Consider the following 24,713-nt stretch of genomic DNA (forward strand, 5'->3'; position numbering starts at 1 on the left):
TGGGCGCTTCATAACCTGAAGGATTGACCTCGGCGGCACATACCTAAGCATTTGTTGGCCAATACAAAGTCCTAGATTGTTAAATTTAGACTATCTAACTCTAGTATAAGCAACACCTCCTGGGATAACGTTGCAAGAGGGCTTAATTTCCATAGTGTCGAGCATCAATAAAGACTTCTGTATGGCTAATCCTTTTTGGTTCCATGTAAATTATTTGTTTTGTTTTTTGTGATATGTTACATATTCCATACTTTGGAATGTATGTGTATGTTTTTGTAGGTTTTTTGTGTGTTTTTTTTATTTTTTTTTATTATATCCACAGTGAGTTACACCTAATAAATGGAATAGGGAACGATCAGGGGGGAAGGTCAAATGCATCTGGTTAATTTCCAATATAAAAGTTTTTCTTTTAGCTTGTTTTTGTATTTTTCTTTTTTTGTTTCATCATTTGTTATATAGACACATTCCAGGCAATTGATGGGACTTTCTTGGATACGGTTCCAGCCCAGTCACCTTTATTTTTTGTTGTTGTTGTTTTCCTTAGAGGTAAGTCTTGCATACATGTTATTGTCAACCAGAAGGGAAGTAGGGCGTGTCACTGTGATAGTTGTAGTCGGGACACACCTTTTGTACTAGTTTATAATCTGTACTATAAAATGATATATAAATACAGATCACTTTGAAGGGCTTGGAGCATAACCAGGATACATGACTTTGGGTCTGCTCCTGGTAGCATGTTTTTGAAGGGTCATAGTTGCAAAGAGTGTTCTTGGTAGCCTTGTCGACCTTTTCGTATTCGATGCGGCAATTGAAGGACTTGGAATCTTTAGCGTCGATCACCGATTGCTGAGCCAAGTCGAATTCCACAATTTTGGTCGGAGGGACTAAGCTCACAGACACATTTCCTTGACCGGTAGAGTTGTGCCGAAAGTAGACACTGAAGGTTCCATTGCCATGGTCCACAATTTTCCCTGTAATCAACAAATTTAACTTCACAGTTTTGATGTTGGAATGGAAATCCCCCCAGCCAAACATTTTCTTAAACTTCCCCGTCTTGACGATGGGCCTTCGTTTGGACCTGGAACGTGGTCCCTGAAGGTCTGTTGAGTTCCTCAGCCATTCCCAGAGTTCTTGTTCCGTGTACGGCTCTGGAGTGTCATATCTCATATCCAAGGAAGTTTGGTTTTCTTTACCACGAAAAGTCTGTGAAAGGAGTCGACTGATAGACAAGTCTTTGTTACTTTCTGTCCATATATGCTTAAGTGTGGATATGGAACCTCCCGATTTTAAACTTCCGAGTTTTCCACCACCTGTTATATTTGCACATATCACCTGAAGAGAGAAAATAAGAGAGAAAAAAATGAAAAATTTGAATACAAGATAATGTGAGAACGTATTAAATACATCTTTATACGTTAAAGAAGTTATCCAGGAATAGAAAAACAGAGCTAATTTCTTTCAAAAACAGCATCACATCTGTCTCCAGGTTGTGTGTGGTATTACAACTTGGTTCCCTTCACCTCAATGGAACTGAGCTGCAGAACCACACCCAACCTGGAGACAAACAGGGAGCAGTTCTTGAAAGAAATTAGCTCTTTTTTCTATTCCTGGATAACTCCTTTAAAGAGTCATGATCTTGATACATTTTTAAACCTCCCAGTTCACTCGCCCCCTTCATGATAAACCACCACCTGCCTTTATTTTTATTATTTGTTAGTTTTCTACCTTGCTATTGTGCTGTATATTCTGCTCAGTCTCAATCAGCTCCACAGACAGGGAAGGGGCGTTCCCCAGCAGGCGTGACATCAACTGAAGACATACAGGGGAGAACTTTCTCCCTTACTCTGCTATGCTGCTCTGAACAGGCAGCCTATATAAGTTCAGTGTGTAATGGACTGTGACTGGCTGAGACCACGCACACACCCCTTTGCTCCGTGCCCTGAACTCTACAGTGTGCTTAGCTCTGCCCAGCAGCTGCAAAAGGGAGCAGAATTACCCAACACAATGTTATGCTCAATATTTAGCACTATGCACTAAAGGTATCATGATTCTATAGCAGTGTTTCCCAACCAGGGCACCTCCAGCTATTGCAAAACTATGACTCCCAGCATGCCTGGACAGCCTTTGGCTGTCCAGGCATGCTGGAAGTTGTAGGTTTGCAACAGCTGAAGGCACCCTGGTTGGGAAACCCTGCTCTACAGTCTAGCTCAGCTCAAAGGGAAAGGGAGCAGAAATATTCAGCACTATACACCCTGATCTGCAAGCAGGGCTGCAGGCAGGACCAGAAGGAGGACCCCTGGTGGCCAAATTTTTGTGGGGTTATTTTAACACATAAAGTTACAACATTGTATTAATAAGAATATTAGAAATGTAATTCCAATAGGCTAGTCTACATTAAATTTCATTGATGGTGACAGGTACCATTTAAACATGTCCTATTGACATCCTATTACTAATCATTGTATCTTTATCTTTATATTATTCCATGATCAAGGGGTGAAGAGGTGTCCATTGGAGATTTTTTTAAATCCATTATACCTGTTATGTCAAATGATATTTTTAAAGGGGTACTCCAGTGGAAACGTTTTTTTTTTTTTTTAATCAACTGGTGCCAGAAAGTTAAACAGATTTGTAAATTACTTCTATATAAATCTTAATCCTTCCAGTACCTTTTAGGGGCTGTATACTACAGAGGAAATTCTTTTCTTTTTGGATTTCTCTTCTGTCACGCCCACAGTGCTCTCTGCTGACCTCTGCTGTCCATTTTTGGAACTGTCAGGAGCAGGAGAAAATCCCCATAGCAAACATATGCTGCTCTGGACAGTTCCTAAAATGGACAGCAGAGGTCAGCAGAGAGCACTGTGGGCCTGACAGAAGAGAAATCCAAAAAGAAAAGAAATTCCTCTGTAGTATACAGCCCCTAAAAACTACTGGAAAGGTTAAGATTTTTTTAAAAGAAATAATTTACAAATCTGTTTAACTTTCTGGCACCAGTTGATTTAAAAAAAAAAAAAAAGTTTTCCATGGGAGTACCCCTTTAAGAGTAACAATAAAGTTGAGGGATTCTACAGTAGGTTTCACGGAATCGAAGTCAAACGAACCGTCAACTCCTTTAGTCTTATAAAAGTTGTTCCGCTTTCCAAGTGTTATGATTCCACAGGGAAGAGTGTCATTCTAGACTTTTCCAGAGAATCGGCACACTTGGAAAGCGGAACGACTCTTATAAGAATGAATGAATTGATAGCTGATTCTTTAGATTTGGGCTCGGTGAATCGTACTGGAGATTTGGATAGCATACAAGAAAAGATCAAGATCTCGCCACCAAACACCTGCTGCTGTTCAGAACAAGACACTCTCCCGATCGTCTAGCGTAATCCCTAGAGGTTACACCTGCAGCCTGTCCGGTGCTGTACACGCGATGCAATACAGTATTGTAGACAACAATGGAAAGGAGATGCGGAGCACTCACCAGGTGTTTCAAACAGGGACTTCTTTATTTCATGCTGAAGACAATAGCAGGTTCATGAGCAGGGGAGCGAGATGGAATACATGCGGGGGTATTCAAGCTGGCGACCAGGTCGCCAGCTTGAATACCCCCGCATGTATTCCATCTCGCTCCCCTGCTCATGAACCCGCTATTGTCTTCAGCATGAAATAAAGAAGTCCCTGTTTGAAACACCTGGTGAGTGCTCCGCATCTCCTTTCCATTGTTGTACCGGAGAATTGACCGTCTCTAGTAATCATTTCCTCAAACTTTCGACATGTTTGGTTGATGGCAGGGACGTGCACAGACATTTTGGAGGGCGGGGGCGGAAATGAAACAAAAGGTCACTTCCCTTAATTATTTATATTAATGTCCACATAATAATGCCAGACTGCCCAGGGCACTTTTAGGAGTAACATCAATAGGGCAGGGGCTCAAGCCCCCTTTCTAGTCAACCCGTGCGCGTCCCAGGTTGATGGAGTTCTGGATGCTGGGACCCTTACAAATTGCTAAAATGAAACATAGAAGCTCACAGCTATAAGGCTCTTTTTGAAGAACAGATTCTTCAGACTCTCTATGAACCCGTACACCACTCACTCCCCTCTCCCAAGAGAGCAGATATGAATTGAAGGAGCACAGGGACTTCTTCCACTTTGTTCTAGTGATCAGGTCGGTTCCCAGCACCTGGCCCCACCAGCGATCAAACTTTGACATGACACATTGAATAAATGATAGCTACTCGTCAAGACTCTTTTGACTCTGACTACTATTGATTATGGTGGTTCCATTAGGCTCCAAGCTTCCTTTATTTCAAAAGGGAATCTGTAACACACAGTTTAGATAACTGATAGACCAAGGAGACACAAGGTACCATCCATATAAAGTATCTGTCTGTGCTTACATAGGGTATGTTCACACTGCGGAATCCCCGCGGAATTTCGTGAGCTGAATTCCGTGAGTAAAATTTCACAAAGTGAACGTTAGCATCTGTTTGAATGGGTCTTCCGCGAGACCCGTTCACATTGCGGAATTTCAGCGGCGGACAATTCCGCCGCTAAAATTGTTCAGCGCAAAGAAAGAACATGTTCATTCTTTGCGCAGAAGTCGGCGAGCACTGCATAGCGGTCAATGGTGACGGCGCAGTGTCGCGCAGTCCTACCACCGCTGCCACCGGCTGCCAGGCTGAATCTCCGCTCGCTGAATTCCGCGAGCAGAGATTCAGCCACAATTCCGCAGTGTGAACATACCCATATTGTAGAAAATGCTTTTAGTCTCCAGTGCCAAGTGTCAAAGAGGTGTTACCAAGCCCCTGAAGTGCCAGGACTGGAATGTCTCCTCACTCTCCCACCCATCTCTATCCCTCCTGATTGAGAGTCAACTGGAAGCCGTGCCCTGTTTCCAAATCTCACACCTGGGCACAATTTTTATGCACAGTAAGTACAGGTACAAAATTTGGACAAGGGCCTCAGTACAAGAAGCTGAACCCTGCCTGTCAATCAAGCAATTAGTTTTGTTAATTGCGGTCCCAGAGTTGGAACCCACATAGATGATATATTGATGGTCTGGCATAGTGATAGGCTACCACAATTGATGAAAATCCTTTTGGCTTTGACCACACACAGTGACACTTTTGGTGCATCAGGTTTGGTACTAGATCTCAGTCACATTCATGGTCAACGTCAAAGGATTTACTTGTTTACATGGACCCCTAAGAGTCGGACACACACATTTATGAAAATAATGATCTCTCAGATTTTACCAGACAAAGCCCAATCTTTGGACGCTTTAGGTATTATACTGGAGTTAGGTTTCTCCTGCTTGAATGAAGCTGAGCTGCACTACCAAACACTGTGGCTCTGTGTGTGTGGTCAAAGCCAAAGGGATTCCATTGGGGTTCAAACTTTATGGCCAATTCTAGAAATAGGTCATCCATTAAGATTTCTACAGACCAAGGTAGTTCAAATTTAATGGAGTGCTGTGGTGTAGGACACTTAATCCCCTATCCAAACATGGGGGGATACGTGTCTGATCACGCAGGGTCTAACCAATGGGACCCCCAGATCTCCTTCAAGGTGTCCCAGGTCTTCCCATGATTGGAGCTGTGTCAACCCCAGCACAAAGTGGTGGCCAACACGACCCCTCCATGTATCTCTATAGGAGAGCCAGAGATACAGCATTCTCTTACATAGAGATACATGGAGGGGCACGTTGACCACTGCTTTGTGCGGGGGGTCGACAGTCTCCTTGCACAGAGCAGAGAGCTGGGAGCCAGGCAGGAGATTGCAGGGGGTCCTATTGGTCAGACCCCGCGATCAGACACTTATCCCCTATTCTTAGGATAAGAGATAAGTTGTCCTACTCCACAGTACTCCTTGAATTCTACAAGATTAATTTTTGGTGACCATCCTCCCATAAGACCGCTGAATCGGCTCCATAGAGAAATCTGACATTCTTCTAAAATATGAACGTTTCTTAGATGATCTGTGAATCAAAAACATAAGAATCCATTATGAGTCTGGCAGACCTATATTTTAAAAAACCGCCAGCCAACGCTGGAGAAATTGCTGTGTCTTCAGAGCATTGGGACCACTTTGATGCACTGTGCATAAAGAGAGCTTTTACTTCCCAGACTCCTTCTTGGTGTCTTATCCTTTATGAAGGGATTTGCAAAGTAATCTCTTATAATGGGACTTAATGCAATACAAATGTAAGAAAAAAATCTGGCAGCTCTGAGGATGGGAACGTTGTGCGGTACAAATGAACAATATGGACGAGGAGAAGTAGGATAGCGAAGACACGAGGAAAATAAAGAGCCGCACCCCCCTCGATAATCGCCACTAATAAGAACATCAATTACCGCTCTCATTACGTTGTATATTCTTAGGAAACGGGGCCCAAGACGATTTACATGAGGATGATGTCAGAACTGTATCCACCACATAAAGGAGCCAGATATAAGTGGAATGCATAGGTAGCAGATGCACCTTGACCCTACAGCCTGAGCGTCCAAAACGCTCCCCAGCCATAGTATTATAAATAGCAATGGTACAGAAAGATTGGTGCTGGTGTCGGCACAATTCAGGGTAGCCTAAGATCCATGGAGAAGAATAGCCAGGCAATAGTACAAAGATGGACAACGTGTTTCAAAAGGAAACACCTTTCTTCATCAGGTCCCTCCGGGACCTGATGAAGAAAGGGGTTTTCTTTTGAAACGCGGCGTCCGCCAATTGTGGACCTGATGAAGAGAGGTCTTTCCTTTTGAGGTAGAGTAACCAAAGCTGGACAGCGAAGCATAATCAAAAATGCTCTTGATGGAGGGCCTGATGAAGAAAGGTGATTCCTTTTGAAACGTGTTGTCCGCCAGTTGTGTACCTGATGAAGAAAGGTGTTTCCTTTCAAGTTATGCACCCTGTTCCAAATTATTATGCAAATTCTATTTAAGTGTCACAAAGATTAAATATTTTGTTTTTCAGTGTAACTCATGGATGGCATTGTGTCTTAGGCTCTTTTGATCTCTGAAAACAATCTCGGAGACCTGTGATAATTAGATTGCCAGGTGAGCCCAATATAAGGAAAAACTACTAAAGTTGGGTGTTCCACATTATTAATCAGACACTATTTTCAAGCAATAGGGAGAAGAAAAAGGATCTCTCTGCTGCCGAAATTAGTGAAATAGTTCAATGCCTTGGACAAGGTATGAAAACATTAGATATTTCACGAAAACTTAAACGAGATCAATGCACTATTAAGAGATTTGTGGCTGATTCAGAGCACAGACGGGTTTGTGCAGATTAAGTCATATTGAGGAAGATTTCTGCCAGATCCATGCATCGGATCAAGAGAGCAGCTGCTAAAATACCATTACATAGCAGAAAACAGATATTTGAAGCTGCTGGTGCCTCTGGAGTCCCATGGACATCAAGGTGTAGAGTCCTCCAGAGTCTTGAAACTGTGTATAAACCTTCTATTCAGCCACCCCTAACCAATGCTCACAAGCAGAAAAGGCTGCATGGCACAGAAAAATACATGACGACTAATTTTTAAACAGTCCTGTTCACTGATGAGTGCCGTGCAACCCTGGATGGTCCAGATGGATGGAGTAGTGGATGGTTGGTGGACGGCCACCCTGTTCCAACAAGGCTGCAATGTCAGCAAGGCGGTGGTGGAGTCATGTTTTGCGCCTGAATCATGGGAAGAGAGCTGGTCAGCCACTTTAGGGTCCCCGAAGGTGTAAAGATGACCTCTGCAAAGTATGTGGAGTTTAGTTTCTGACTGACCATTTTCTTCCCCGGTAAAGAAGGAAGAACTATGCCTTCGCAATAAAATCATCTTCATGCATGACAATACACCATCTCATGCTGCACAGAAAACCTCTGCATTAAAGGGGTATTCCGGGGAAAAACATCTTATAGTGAGTACAGCTCTGGAGTATAATACAAGATATAACTCAGGATCAGTACAGGAAAAGTAATGTAATGTATGTACACAGTGATCTCACCAGCAGAATAGTGAGTACAGCTCTGGAGTATAATACAGGATATAACTCAGGATTAGTACAGGATAAGTAATGTAATGTAATGTACACGGTGACCCCCACAAGCAGAATAGTGAGTGCAGCTCTGGAGTATAATACAGGATATAACTCAGGATCAGTACAGGATAAGTAATGTAATGTAATGTACACGGTGACTCCCACAAGCAGAATAGTGAGTACAGCTCTGGAGTATAATACAGGATATAACTCTGGGTCAGTACAGGAAAAGTAATGTAATGTATGTACACAGTGACCTCACCAGCAGAATAGTGAGTACAGCTCTGGAATATAATACAGGATATAACTCAGGATCAGTACAGGATATGTAATGTAATGTATTTACACAGTGACCTCACCAGCAGAATAGTGAGTACAGCTCTGAGTATAATATAGGATATAGCTCAGGATCAGTACAGGATAAGTAATGTAATGTATGTACACAGTGACCTCACGAGCAGAATAGTGAGTACAGCTCTGGAGTATAATACAGGATATAACTCAGGATCAGTACAGGATAAGTAATGTAATGTATGTACACAGTGACCTCACCAGCAGAATAGTGAGTACAGCTCTGGAGTATAATACAGGATATAACTCAGGATCAGTACAGGATAAGTAATGTAATGTATGTACACAGTGACCTCACCAGCAGAATAGTGAGTACAGCTCTGGAGTATACTACAGGATATAACTCAGGATCAGTACAGGATAAGACGTAATATTTTTTGGCTATGAATCTAAAACTGGAATTCTTTTTTCCCCTTTTTCCTTACAAACAACACATCAAATTATCGAATACTCCTATCATCTCCTTTGCTATTCATCAATTTCCCGAGTCAGATGAAAAATGACTTTTCAGAAATGCCACATCCCTGGCAGTGAGCTCTACCTGCGCACAATTCATCAATGCTCCATTGGAAATAAGAAATCTATTTTCGACGTTGCGGGATTGATGTGCGCGGCCCGTCTCATTGCAGCACTTTACTCCTCACGTTCAGCTATTCTAATGGCTTCAGTCAATTCTCCGCCAACTGGTAACTTCATTAGGTTTGTTCTAGGAGGATAAGTCTGTCTGCCGAGATAACCGGGACGGTGGACGAGACACTTAATGCCTCTGCCGGGAGGATTTAGTTGAGTAAATTTATCTTTCTTAGGATTATTACTTAAGGCATTGTAATGATATATTCACTTAAGGAAAAAAAACGGTTCGACAATATCTCCATTTTTTTAAATGGGATTTCGTTCATTTTATTACTCTAAAGCAGTGTTTCCCAACCAGGGTGTCTCCAGCTGTTGCAAAACTGCAACTCCCAACATGCCCGGACAGCCAACGGCTGTCCGGGCATGCTGGGAGTTGTAGTTTTGCAACAGTTGGAGGTTCACATTTTGGAGATGGCTGCCAAAATGCATCTAAAATAACAAATTAAAGGGGTACTCCACTGGAAAAAAAAATGTAAATCAACTGGTTCCAGAAAGTTAAACAGATTTGTAAATGACTTCTATAAAAAAAATCTTAATCCTTCCAGTACTTATCAGCTGCTGTTATGACCCACAGGAAGTTCTTTTCTTTTTGAATTTCCTTTCTCTCTGACCACACTGCTCTCTGCTGACACCTCTGTCCGTGTCAGGATCTGTCCAGAGCAGTATAAGTTTGCTATGGGGATTTTCTCCTGCTCTGGACAGTTCCTGATATGGACATCGGGTGTCAGCAGAGAGCACTGTGGGCAAGACAAAAAAATAAATTAAAAAAAGAACAGAATTTTCTCTGTAGTATACAGCTGCTAGGGGTAAAGATTTTTTTTTTTATAGAAGTAATTTACAAATTTGTTTAACTTTCTGGCACGAGTTGATAAAAAAAAAAAGTTTTCCACCGGAGTACCCCTTTAACTATATGTTTCTCCATGGTAACAGACTACAAACATCCTCTATGTGTAGTCAGATCCAACGGCTGTCCGGGCATGCTGGGAGTTGTAGTTTTGCAACAGTTGGAGGTTCACATTTTGGAGATGGCTGCCAAAATGCATCTAAAATAACAAATTAAAGGGGTACTCCACTGGAAAAAAAAATGTAAATCAACTGGTTCCAGAAAGTTAAACAGATTTGTAAATGACTTCTATAAAAAAAATCTTAATCCTTCCAGTACTTATCAGCTGCTGTTATGACCCACAGGAAGTTCTTTTCTTTTTGAATTTCCTTTCTCTCTGACCACACTGCTCTCTGCTGACACCTCTGTCCGTGTCAGGATCTGTCCAGAGCAGTATAAGTTTGCTATGGGGATTTTCTCCTGCTCTGGACAGTTCCTGATATGGACATCGGGTGTCAGCAGAGAGCACTGTGGGCAAGACAAAAAAATAAATTAAAAAAAGAACAGAATTTTCTCTGTAGTATACAGCTGCTAGGGGTAAAGATTTTTTTTTTTATAGAAGTAATTTACAAATTTGTTTAACTTTCTGGCACGAGTTGATAAAAAAAAAAAAGTTTTCCACCGGAGTACCCCTTTAACTATATGTTTCTCCATGGTAACAGACTACAAACATCCTCTATGTGTAGTCAGATCCAACGGCTGTCCGGGCATGCTGGGAGTTGTAGTTTTGCAACAGTTGGAGGTTCACATTTTGGAGATGGCTGCCAAACTGCATCTAAAATAACAAATTAAAGGGGTACGCCACTGGAAAAATTTTTTTAAATCAACTGGTTCCAGAAAGTTAAACAGATTTGTAAATGACTTCTATAAAAAAAAAATCTTAATCCTTCCAGTACTTATCAGCTGCTGTTATGATCCACAGTAAGTTCTTTTCTTTTTGAATTTCCTTTCTCTCTGACCACATTGCTCTCTGCTGACACCTCTTTCCGTGTCAGGATCTGTCCAGAGCAGCATAGGCTTGCTATGGGGATTTTCTCCTGCTCTGGACAGTTCCTGATATGGACATCGGGTGTCAGCAGAGAGCACTGTGGGCAAGACAAAAAAAGAAATTAAAAAAGAACAGAATTTTCTCTGTAGTATACAGCTGCTAGGGGTAAAGATTTTTTTTTATAGAAGTAATTTACAAATTTGTTTAACTTTCTGGCACCAGTTGATAAAAAAAAAAAATAAGAAATGTTTTTTTTCCACCGGAGTACCCCTTTAACTATATGTGTCTCCATGGTTACAGACTACAAACATCCTCTATGTGTAGTCAGATCCAACGGCTGTCCGGGCATGCTGGGAGTTGTAGTTTTGCAACAGCTGCAGATCCACAGTGTGGTGACCGCTGCCAGAACGCATCTAAAATAACAAATAAAGCAATTTTGCAGTCTTATTTAAATATATATGTCTCCATGGTAACGGAGTTGACAGAGGTCAAGTCCTAGAAAAAAAAAAGTGTGGAAACTCACCCAAGATTTTCCAATCAAGGGCTGCTCCTGTAGGACTCCTGCCAACGGGAACGGTGTTCCTGCTGTGGAAAAAGCGCAGGAACTCCGTTCCCATGCGTCAAAGCAGGACTGGAACACTGGGAGTGGATCATTGGAGGCTACAACAGGGGACGCGCTGCACCATTCTAAACAACCTCTTTAAGAGTTTAGTGAAAAAGAAAGGGTGAAATGGAATTTTTGTCCCACTTGACACGATTTAAGGTAGTTTTTTTATTTTTTTATAATTTTTTATTTAAAGGGACATGGTCTTTAATATCTTCTAAGACGAAAACCTTCAAACAACTATACACCCTGTAGCTCCTCAAACCTATTTTCTGGATATAACATGTGACCCTTATCTATTCCCTCCACTGATTTGGCCGACGGCACCTCAAAGGCGTGAAGTAGGAGATACCAGACATCAAAGGGGAACAGACTTATTATCCCAATATATTCCACTCTGGCAATGGGCGATTGATGCAAATAGGAGACAGGTGACTCTCCAGTAGCGACATAAGAAGAGCGCTCCCCGGCTCATCATCAGGAGCCCCCCCCCGGCCATTCCTCCGCTTATGTATATGCAGCTCTCATAGTTCTATCCGGTCTTAAAGGGGTACTTTGGTGGAAAACAATTTTTTTCCCATCATCTGGCTCCAAAAAATTAAAGATATTTGTAAATGACTTCTATTAAAAAAAAATCTTAATCCTTTCAGTACTTATCAGCTGCTGTATGCTCCAGAGGAAGTTGCATAGTTCTTTCCAGTCTGATCACAGTGCTCTCTGCTGACACCTCTGTCCGTGTCAGGAACTGTCCAGAGAAGGAGTAAATGCCTCTCCTGCTCTGGACAGTTCCTGACACGGACAGAGGTGTCAGCAGAGAGCACTGTGATCAGACTGGAAAGAATACACAACTTCCTCTGGAGCATACATAAGCTGATAAGTGCTGGAAGGATTAAGATTTTTTAATAGAAGTTATTTACAAATCTGTTTAACTTTCTGTCACCAGTTGATTAAAAAAAAAAAAAAAAACAGTTTTCCACCAGAGTACCCCTTTAATGCACAGGGAGGGGGCTGCATATTTTTCGACTATGATAAGTGAGCTTTTACACCTTGTTCACACTGGTGTGGTGCTGTGCTGCGTCCGTTGCTGCCGCGGCGCCGTGTCTGTTGGGCGGTGCAGCCCATAGACTGGTTTGAGTGGCATTGGGGCCGTTCTGCCAGTGGGTCTTTCCCCCTGTGGGCACTGGTGTCACGGCGGTGGTGGTCGCCGCCCGGTGCTGCGCCATTTTATACTAGGGACGTTAAGGACCCACTCTTAATTGGCGGCCTTGACGTGGCGAGTGGGCTTGTACTTTTAGATCAAAAATGTATAGTAACAACCTGTTAGTTTTTGAAATTATGCTGAGAAGCAATTAGATCAAAATACGAAATTGTGGATGTGCGACCATGTCTGTCTTTGATCTGGATTCATATTTTTCAACTATGGTCATTGTCCTTGTTATCCGAGTTATGCAGATAGGTCTTAAAATTTGCAAAGAATTTTGATGATTTATTGTTTAAAGGGGTACTCCGCCCCTAGACATCTTATCCCCTATCCAAAGGATAGGGGATAAGATGTCAGATCGCGGGGGGTCCCGCCGCTGGGGACCCCCCGGGATCTCGGCTGCAGCACCCACCTCAACGGCTTCCGGCAACGTTGGAGGCTTTGGATCCCGACCACGCGAGCGAAAGAGTGTGACGTCACGACTCCGCCCCCCCGGTGTGGCGTCACGGCCCGCCCCTCAATGCAAGTCTATGGGAGGGGGCGTGACGTCCGTCACGCCCCCTCCCATAGGCTTGCATTGAGGGGGCGGAGTGTGACGTCACACGGGGCGGAGCCGTGACGTCACAATGCTCCGGCCCCTGTGATCGACAGTAATCAGACTGATTTTAACAGGGTGCGGCCTGCACAGCGGCGGGACCCCCGCGATCAGGCATCTTATCCCCTATCCTTTGGATAGGGGATAAGATGTCTAAGCACCGGAGTACCCCTTTAAAGTAAAAATCAAAGCTGCCCAGATAAATGAACAATATGGAGACAATATCCAGGCTCCCACTGACCATCTCTGACAAGACGGAGAGTGAAGAACCAACTGCAGATACGGCACGATGAAGCAGAGGGGATATCTAGGGTCAGGTATCTAGAAATGTATGGACAGTATGAAGAGTAGTGTTGAGCGGCATAGGCCATATTCGAATTTGCGATATTTCGCGAATATATGGACGAATATTCGTCATATATTCGCTAAATTCGCATATTCGTAATATTCGCGTTAATTTTCGCATATGCAAAAGTTCGCATATGCGAAAATGTACATCAGCGAAAATTCGCATATGAGAAAATTAGCATATGTGATAATTAGCATATGCGAAAATTAGCATATGATCACTGTGATGTGTACTGGGAAGAAAAAAAATGGAAAAAAAAACGGATATTCGTAATTGCGAATATATAGTGCTATATCCGCGAATATTCGCGAATTTGCGAATAAAATTCGAATTGTGAATATTCGCGGGCAACACTAATGAAGAGGATGGCATCTACAGGGGAAATTATTTGGAACGTTTTGGTATAAGATTGAATATAGGGTTCTGTTCCGTTCCTGGATTCTGTTTAACATTCGTTTTTATTGAAAGTTTCCCAGTGTTACATTAGAATAAGATCAATGAACACAGAAGTTTACAACATGGAATTGTTTCGTTAGAAATATCAATATGAATGATGTAATGTCATCAAATCTATAAATAATGTCCATGTTTAGTAACTTGACAAAATGTTGTCTCATAAAAGTCGTAGTGATAAATGACTTTCAAATAATTATTTTCATTAAATAACGTAAATTTCAAACAATAAAGAAAATCATAATGAAGTAACAACCGTTCCTGTTCTGTTGGGGAAGGAAAAGCAAAGACGCTCTGTGATGCCACCTTTCAGAGGAAGCGTTCCCTTAGTTAGTGTTGTACTCTAACTAGAAGCCTTACAACATGACTGGGGATTTATACAAAGCCAGAAATCTCTGAGGAAGGAAAGAATACCTCCAGAAGTCCAAAAGATGGTATCAGAAATCGGCTTCGTATATCCTTCTTCACTTCATGACTGGCCGTAACGACACGAGCAGACGTTATGTCTATCATGTCTATCTATCTAATACTCCAAAGCCTTCAATGGCAGCACAAGCCGATAACGCGTAGGTGTAATGGGTGCCAGCAGAGAATGCAGTCCAAGTCACGGTCTATTCAGTAAATAGCAAAGAGGTTCTGCAGCACTCCAGAATAAATTCAAAACGTGATTTACTTTCCTATGAAGATACCACATGCTTGAAAAAGTCGGTTTGAGACAAGTGAATTGTTGTATCTTCATAGGAAAATAAATCACGTTTTGAATTTATTCTGGAGTGCTGCAGAACCTCTTTGCTATCTAGCTATCTATTATCTATCTCATATCTATCTATCTATCTCATATCTATGTATCTATAATCTATCTATCTATCTATCTATCTATCTCATATCTATCTATCTGTCTCATATCTATCTATCTCATATCTATCTATCTCAAATCTATCTATCTCATATCTATCTATCTCAAATCTATCTATCTCATATCTATCTATTATCTATCTCATATCAATCTATCTCATATCTATCTATCTCACATCTATCTATCTCATATCTATCTATCTTTCTATTATCTATGTCATGTCTATCTATTATCTATCTCATATCTATCTATCTATCTCATATCTATCTTTCTATTATCTATCTAGCCATCTCAAATCTATCTATTATCTATCTATCTCATATCTATCTATTATCTATCTATCTCATATCTATCTCATATCAATCTATCTATCTCATATCTATCTATCTATCTTTCTACTATCTATCTCATATCTATCTATCTATCTATCTCATATCTATCTCATATCTATCTATCTCATATCTATCTATCTCATATCTATCTATCTCATATCTATCTATCTATTATCTATCTATCTCATATCTATCTATTATCTATCTATCTATCTTTCTATTATCTATGTCATATCTATCTATCTCCTATCTATCTATCTATTATCTATCTCATATCTATCTATCTATCTATCTCCTATCTATCTATCTATCTCATATCTATCTATCTCATATCTATCTATCTCATATCTATTGGTGTGAAGAAATCAACTGTGGGAGCAATTATTAGAAAATGAAAGACATACAAGACCACTGATAATCTCCCTCCATCTGGGGAATAGGGAGAATGTCATATGGTCAGATGAAACCCAAGTAGAACTTTTCGGTAAAAACTCAAGTCGTTGTTTTTGGAGGAGAAAGAATGCTGAGTTGCATCCAAAGAACACCATACCTACTGTGAAGCATGGGGTGGAAACATCATGCTTTGGGGCTGTTATTCTGCTAAGGGAACAGGATGACTGATCCGTGTTAAAGGGGTACTCCACTGGAAAACATTTTCTTTTAAATCAACTGGTCCCAGAAAGTTACAGACTTGTAAATTACTTCTATTAAAAAAAAACAATCCTCCCAGTACTTATCAGCTGCTGTATACTACAGAGGAAGTTATTTTCTTTTTGAATTTCCTTTCTGTCTGACCACAGTGCTCTCTGCTGACATCTCTGTCCATTTTAGTAACTGTCCAGAGTAGGAGAAAATCCCCAAAGCAAACATATGCTGCTCTGGACAGTTCCTGATACGGATAGAAGTGTTGTCAGACAGAAAGGAAATTCTAAAAGAAAAGAACTTCCTCTGTAGTATACATCATCTAAAACACAGTGTTTTGGAACACAGAGCTCTCTGCTGACATTACGAGCACAGTGCTCTCTGCTGACATCTCTGTCCATTTTAGGAACTGTCCAGAGAAGCATATGTTTGCTATGGGGATTTTCTCCTACTCTGGACAGTTCTTAAAATGGACAGAGATGTCAGCAGAGAGCACTGTGGCCGTGATGTCAGCAAAGAGCTCTGTGTTCCAAAAAGAAAATAATTTCCGCTGTAGTATTCAGCAGCTAATAAGTACTGAAAGGATTAAGATTTTTTAATAGAAGTAATATACAAATCTGGTTAACTTTCTGGCACCAGTTGATTAAAAAAAAAAGTTTTCCACCGGAGTACCCCTTTAAGCGCTTACCTGCAGTCGGTAAGCTTATTGCAGTATTGCGATGTGCTCAGGCGAAGTAGCAAATTCAGCTCTGCTATATCTGTAAACATTGACATAAAGTTTATTTGCTTTTACTTTTCGGATACACAATTCACTACGGGAAATTAATATCCCCACAACAGATGCTGGAGGCAATGTATCTCTCCGGCAGAAGAAACCCGTCGGCTGCACCTTGACTTCCGAGCTCTGCTTTATATGCGTTATGAAGAACGGCGCACGTCGACCCAGAATAAAATATTGTACCGGGAACCGGCTGAACATATGGCGTCTCCGGCGTCCATGGAACCAGTAGAGTAATATGGCTCTTCATATCCCTATAAGGATGACCCGTTCTCCGTGATATTCATCAAACCGCGACAAAGTCTTTCATTGGATACACGCGGCTCCTCTCATTGAGAGACGTAAATACAATGTATCAAAACTGACAGAACAACTGGCCTTGTTGCCCATAGCAACCAATCAGAAATCACATTCCATTCTTTACCCCTCCTCACACCATGTGATGCCCATGTGGCATTTAACCCCTTAACCCTTAAAGGACGATGCAGCATGATTGTTAAAAAAAAAAAAAAAAAACGGATTGATCCGCATCCTCCTAGTAAGAGGGAAATGGCCAGAAATTGTAAAAAGAGATTATACAAAGTAATCAATAGGGTGTTAAAGTAGAAGATTGGAGAATTTTTATTTTATGTATTTTTTTTTTATTAATTATTTTATTTATTTATTTTTTTAATGGGGAGGGGGGGGAGGGAATAAAATGTGTATTGTGTTGTAATGAATATACTTATTGTATAATACTAATGTATGAATATAAAAATATAAAAATAAAATAAAATAAAAAGGACGATGCAGCAATTTTTTATTTCTTTGTTTTTAAACCACAACATTCTGAGAGCCTTTACTTATTCATCTGTTTATCAATAGAGCTGTATGGGGGTTTGTTTTTTGTGGGATGGGTTGTATTTTATTTTTTTTCATTCTACATTATATCAATGTGTAATAAAAAAATTAAATAAAAATAAATAAATAAATAAAAAACGGCAATCATGCAAACGGGAGATTTTTTGCATTTTCTTTCAAAATATTTTTTTGTTCAACAGGGGTACTATCCATCTATCTATCTCATATCTATCTATCTATCTATCTATCTATCTATCTATCTATCTCATATCTATCTATCTCATATCTATCTATCTATCTATCTATCTATCTATCTCATATATATCTATCTCATATCTATCTATCTCATATCTATCTATCTATCTATCTCATATCTATCTATCTCCTATCTATCTATCTCATATCTATCTATCTATCTCATATCTATCTATCTATCTATCTATCTATCTCATATCTATCTATCTCATATCTATCTATCTCATATCTATCTATCTCATATCTATTTATCTCATATCTATCTATCTATCTCCTATCCATCTATCTATCTATCTATCTCATATCTATCTATCTATCTATCTATCTATCTATCTATCTATCTATCTCATATCTATCTAATATCTATCTATCTCATATCTATCTATCTCATATCTATCTATCTCATATCTATCTATCTATCTATCTCATATCTATCTACCTCATATCTATCTATCTATCTCATATCTATCTATCTCATATCTATCTATCTCATATCTATCTATCTATCTATCTATCTATCATGCTTTATCTATTATCTAGTGCCTACGGAATTCTTATATTGTTAAAGTTCTTTTCACCAGGTTCCTCCCATGATGCTGTGCAGCAGAGAGTGTTCTATTACTAGAAGTTCCGCCAAACTGTTATCTATCATCAATCATCTCTCTCCCGCGCCCGGCACGTATCCCTCTCACTTCTTCTTTTACAGTCTAATTCTGAATGTTCCTCTTATTACTTGATTTAGCATTTAATCAGATTAATTTACCAAATGTCATTTTTTCACTCTGCGCCATCCAGACGGAGAATAAAGATGGCCGTGAACCTGTCTCGCTGAAATCAATTAAGTGATTAGATCTGACTTTCATTTTCTACCTGATTTAGTAATTAGCTGCCCATGAAAACTTTCCATGGATTGAGATGTCTGTGATGTAATAGAGTTCTGCCTTCCCTGTAAACATATTTATGTCAAGATGTAGCAGAGCTGAACCTGTCATTAAATTCTATGGGGTTGTATCATCTGTGAATACATTAAAAGGGATTATCCTGGAATACATCAGAAATTAAATACAATTATTGACCAAATAAATAAATAAATAACACACTCAGATAGAAATGTCAGATTGCTGCAATACTCCTCATGCAGTTATGGTAATGGCAATGATTACAGGTGTGGTTTACACTGGGTCTCACTACAAGACGGTGTAAAAAGTGCTGCCCTATAAAAAGGCTCTCAGAGGCTACTTTGGGTAGTGTACCTCTTGGTGAGAGATTGTTGATTCCTAGACATTTATCTATGAGGCAGAGGCAATGGACAACTGTCTCTTCATTACACTCCCCGGTCTCTTCATTACATCCCCCTGTCTCTTCATTACACTCCCCGGTCTCTTCATTACACCCCCTGTCTCTTCATTACACTCCCCTGTCTCTTCATTACACTCCCTTGTCTCTTCATTACACTCCCCTGTCTCTTCATTACACTCCCCGGTCTCTTCATTACACTCCCCTGTCTCTTCATTACACCCCCTTACTCTTCATTACACTCCCCTGTCTCTTCATTACACTCCCCGGTCTCTTCATTACACCCCCTGTCTCTTCATTACACTCCCTTGTCTCTTCATTACACTCCCTTGTCTCTTCATTACACACCCTGTCTCTTCATTACACTCCCTTGTCTCTTCATTACACTCCCTTGCCTCTTCATTACACTCCCTGTCTCTTCATTATACTCCCCTGTCTCTTCATTACATCCCCCTATCTCTTCATTACACTCCCCGGTCTCTTCATTACACTCCCCTGTCTCTTCATTACACTCCCCGGTCTCTTCATTACACTCCCCTGTCTCTTCATTACACTCCCTTGTCTCTTCATTACACTTCCCTGTCTCTTCATTTCACTCCCTGTCTCTTCATTATACTCCCTGTCTCTTCATTACACTCCCCTGTCTCTTCATTACACTCCCATGTCTCTTCATTACACTTCCCTGTCTCTTCATTTCACTCCCTGTCTCTTCATTATACTCCCTGTCTTTTCATTACACTCCCCTGTCTCTTCATTACACTCCCCTGTTTCTTCATTACACTCCCTTGTCTCTTCATTACACTCCCCTGTCTCTTCATTACACTTCCCTGTCTCTTCATTTCACTCCCTGTCTCTTCATTATACTCCCCTGTCTCTTCATTCCACTTGTGGTGACCCAGTACGAGATGGTGTGACCCTGTACTTTCCTTCTGCCCTGTCAGGCAGAGTCCCTGCATGCCCCCAGGATCCCCCTTATAGTATCACCATAATGTATATACTGTATGTTTGTATTATAAAAGTGTACTTTTGCTTTAATGTTTGTACCACATTATTGTTACCCAGGAGGCACTAGTGACCAGATGACCCCCCAAGTGACCTATGGGCTCCTTGCACAGCCCCCCTATATAACCAGGGGGGGCTGCAATCTCTCTCTTCTGCTGTATACTGAGGTCCAGTGCAGTCGTCTCAGTGTCTGTGTCCAGAGCATTGGAGGCCTCAAGCCTAAAGTCCTGCAGCCACAAGTCGGTCATCAGTAAGTCGTCATCTTATTGCCAATCACCATCTCTGTCAAGTCAAGTCCATCTGTAGTCACCGTGGCCTGCACTAAAGTCAGTCTAACTACTGCAAGTCCCAACAAGCCTGAGAGGTCCCCCTGTATCACCTCCCTGGGATATTTGGCTGTACTGCAAAGACTATATCACCTGTCTTACCTCAGTAAAGCTGCCGTTATCCTTAATCTGGTGTTGGTGTCTTCATTGCCCCTGCCTAACCCAGGATCAGCGGTATTACCTTCGGGTGGTTAAGGCTAAACCTCGCCCTGGCATCACGACAAGAAGGGGTTAATACCATCTGCCCCTTGGGCCATAACATCTGCCCTTCATCTACCCTGCACCTCACACCCCGACACCACACACTCCTCTGTCTCATCGTTACCCACCCATCTCTTTATTATACGCCCTGTCTCTTCATTACATCTCTGTCTCTTCATTACATCTCTGTCTCTTCATTACACCCCCTATTTCTTCAAGTACCCCTGTCCTTTTAATACACTCTCCTGTCTCTTCATTACATCTCTGTCTCTTCATTACACCTCTGTCTTTTCATTACACCTCTGTCTCTTCATTACACCTCTGTCTCTTCATTACACCTCTGTCTCTTCATTACATCTCTGTCTCTTCATTACACCTCTGTCTCTTCATTACACCTCTGTCTTTTCATTACACCTCTGTCTCTTCATTACACCTCTGTCTCTTCATTACACCTCTGTCTCTTCATTACATCTCTGTCTCTTCATTACACCTCTGTCTCTTCATTACACCTCTGTCTCTTCATTACACCTCTGTCTCTTCATTACACTCTCCTGTCTCTTCATTACACCTCTGTCTCTTCATTACACCTCTGTCTCTTCATTACACACCCTATTTCTTCATTACATCTCTGTCTCTTCATTACACCTCTGTCTCTTCATTACACCTCTGTCTCTTCATTACACACCCTATTTCTTCATTACACACCCCTGCCCTTTTAATATACTCTCCAGTCTCTTCATTATACACCCTTGTCTCTGCCCGGACCATTTCCAGCTGCTTAGAACAAGAACATTTGGCGTCACGTCACCCATTACATGTCCTGTCACTGACAACAACCACTGTTGCCTTTGTTTACTGTGTTGTTGTGAACGAGAAACCTGGACTATTACTGACTGGACCGTATTATTTTAGCAATAAATCCAGGTTCTTGGGATGTCGGTCTAGTTGGCATATGGAGGCTTGTGGTAAGAGTGTCAAACCTGCCTTTACTGTGGAACTAGACATTGCCCCCTGCTGGTGTGATGATCTGCGGAGCCATACCATGCTACAGTTGGTCACCCCCAGTAGTGATACAAGGGGCGCTAACATCTCAGTGATGTGTGTAGGACATCCTGCGGCCACGATGTGTCGCCTCTCATGGCTTCCAATTGGTACAAGCAGCAAGATAATGGGCGCCGGCACACAGCAAGGGATCCTCAGGAATATCTCAACCAGATTGTATCACTTCCTGGCCCTGCTGCTTGGTGTGGGCATAGGGAGAGGTGGGTTATTTTATTGTTGGGGAAGGGGGGACCTATCTACTGAGTGAATCTAAATATCTTATGGGGAACATATTGATTTATTGGGGAGACCTCTCTACCTGCTGAGGAAACCTACTCATCTATTTGGGGGACCTACCAAATGAGGAAAAGTATTCTATTCCTACAGGGGTGATCTGTCTACTTACTGGGAGGAACTACTTACCTCCCAAGGGTACTTGTTTACCCACTTTGGGGAACTTAAACTACCTATTGGGGATACCTATCTTCCTACTTGGAATATTTTCCTACCTAATAGGGAACACTACCTTCCCACTGGGGGGACCGTCTGCCTACTGGGAGAAACTGACCAAGAGGAACATAACTATCTACTTGGAGCTCTTATCTACCTACTTACTTGGGGGATATATCTACTAAATTAAATACCTTATCTACCTATTGTGGAACCTACCTACCTATTGGGGAAAACTACCTACCTACTGAGGAGCACCTACCTACGTACTGGTGGAGTCCACTTACTGGGTGACCTAACATCCCACTGTGGAGACCTACGTTATAGGGAACCCTACCTAGTACAGGGCAACAAGGAGGACATTGTTACTGTTAGAAGCACCATATGTGGGGAAAATGTAAGGTAGTGTAAAGGTGGTCATAAACTACCAATTCGTACATACTGTATGAACGTTCAGCATGTTTTCTATAGGGTGGGGTAAGATGCTTTGTTGCTGGCTCTTCTCTCCCTGAACAAAATGATTGGGAGGAACGCCTGTCCCTTCTCTCCACCAAGGCAGTATTATAAATGTTATATTATTATACATATGAACAGAATTATAGTAGTTATATTCTTGTATATAGGAGGCAGTATTATAGTAGTTTTATTCTTGTATATAGGAGCAGTATTATAGTAGTTATATTCTTGTATATAGGAGCAGTATTATAGTAGTTATATTCTTGTATATAGGAGCAGTATTATAAATGTTATATTATTATACATATGAACAGAATTATAGTAGTTATATTCTTGTATATAGGAGGCAGTATTATAGTAGTTTTATTCTTGTATATAGGAGCAGTATTATAGTAGTTATATTCTTGTATATAGGAGCAGTATTATAGTAGTTATATTCTTGTATATAGGAGCAGTATTACAGTAGTTATATTCTTGTATATAGGAGCAGTATTATAGTAGTTATATTCTTATATATAGGAGCAGTATTATAGTAGTTATATTCTTGTATATAGGAGCAGTATTACAGTAGTTATATTCTTGTATATAGGAGCAGTATTATAGTAGTTATATTCTTGTATATAGGAGCAGTATTATAGTAGTTATATTCTTGTATATAGGAGCAGTATTATAGTAGTTACATTCCTGTATATAGGAGCAGTATTATAGTAGTTATATTCTTGTATATAGGAGCAGTATTATAGTAGTTATATTCTTGTATATAGGAGCAGTATTATAGTAGTTATATTCTTGTATATAGGAGCAGTATTATAGTAGTTATATTCTTGTATATAGGAGCAGTATTATAGTAGTTATATTCTTGTATATAGGAGCAGTATTATGTTAGTTATATTCTTGTATATAGGAGCAGTATTATAGTAGTTATACTCTTGTATATAGGAGGTAGTATTATAGTAGTTATATTCTTGTATATAGGAGGCAGTATTATAGTAGTTATATTCTTGTATATAGGAGCAGTATTATAGTAGTTATATTCTTGTATATAGGAGCAGTATTATAGTAGTTATATTCTTGTATATAGGAGGTAGTATTATAGTAGTTATATTCTTGTATATAGGAGCAGTATTATAGTAGTTATATTCTTGTATATAGGAGCAGTATTATAGTAGTTATATTCTTATATATAGGAGCAGTATTATAGTAGATATATTCTTGTAGGTAGGAGCAGTATTATAGTAATTATATTTTTGTATATAGGAGCAGTATTATAGTAGTTATATTCTTGTATATAGGGGCAGTATTATAGAAGTTATAATCCGGGGGAAGGAAATCACATCTGCACTCACCTGTGGTAATATTCCTTTATTTCATCATCAAAGTAAGAGGATACAAGCCGGCCTAGGTGGGATCGGGAAAGAAAAACGCAACAGTCGAGGCTGTGGGGGTGGGCGGCAACAAGCTGGTTTGGCGGGTATTCCGCTTCCTCTGGCCTCGGCTGTTGCATTTTTCTTTCCAGATCCTACCTAGGCCGGCTTGTATCCTCTTACTTTGATGATGAAATAAAGCAATATTACCACAGGTGAGTGCAGATGTGATTTTCTTACCCCGGATTATATTTGGATACCTGTCTGCTTTTCACACATCTGGCACCCCTGTGCCCCGGACGCTGCCTCCCCTTCTGCGACCACTGTTACCTGGCACTGAATAGTGCCATCCTATCTTTCCTCTACTGCCTCGCATTATAGAAGTTATATTCTTGTATATAGGAGCAGTATTATAGTATTTATATTCTTGTATATAGGAGCAGTATTATAGTAGTTATATTCTTGTATATAGGAGCAGTATTATAGTAGTTATATTCTTATATATAGGAGGCAGTATTATAGTAGTTGTATTCTTGTATATAGAAGCAGTATTATAGTAGTTATATTCTTGTATATAGGAGCAGTATTATAGTAGTTATATTCTTATATAAAGGAGCAGTATTATAGTAGTTATATTCTTGTATATAGGAGGCAGTATTATAGTAGTTATATTCTTGTAAATAGGAGCAGTATTATAGTAGTTCTATTTTTGTACATAGGGGGCAGTATTATAGTAGTTATATTCTTGTATATAGGAGCAGTATTATAGTAGTTATATTCTTGTATATAGGAGCAGTATTAT

At 40.5% G+C, this 24,713-nt stretch overlaps 1 protein-coding gene across 1 annotated transcript in view; it reads right to left on the bottom strand.

The window, feature by feature from the left end:
* Positions 1 to 289: 289 nt before the first annotated feature.
* Positions 290 to 24,713, bottom strand: part of NXPH1 (neurexophilin 1) — a 429,577-nt gene continuing 405,153 nt past the window's right edge. The window contains exon 2 of the mRNA XM_056518927.1: positions 290 to 1,332. Coding sequence (XP_056374902.1) covers positions 571 to 1,332 — 762 coding nt within the window. The 3' untranslated portion in view covers positions 290 to 570. The remainder of the gene's footprint in view (positions 1,333 to 24,713) is intronic.

Source organism: Hyla sarda, chromosome 5 (assembly GCF_029499605.1).
Source record: "Hyla sarda isolate aHylSar1 chromosome 5, aHylSar1.hap1, whole genome shotgun sequence".
NCBI classification, from domain to species: domain Eukaryota; kingdom Metazoa; phylum Chordata; class Amphibia; order Anura; family Hylidae; genus Hyla; species Hyla sarda.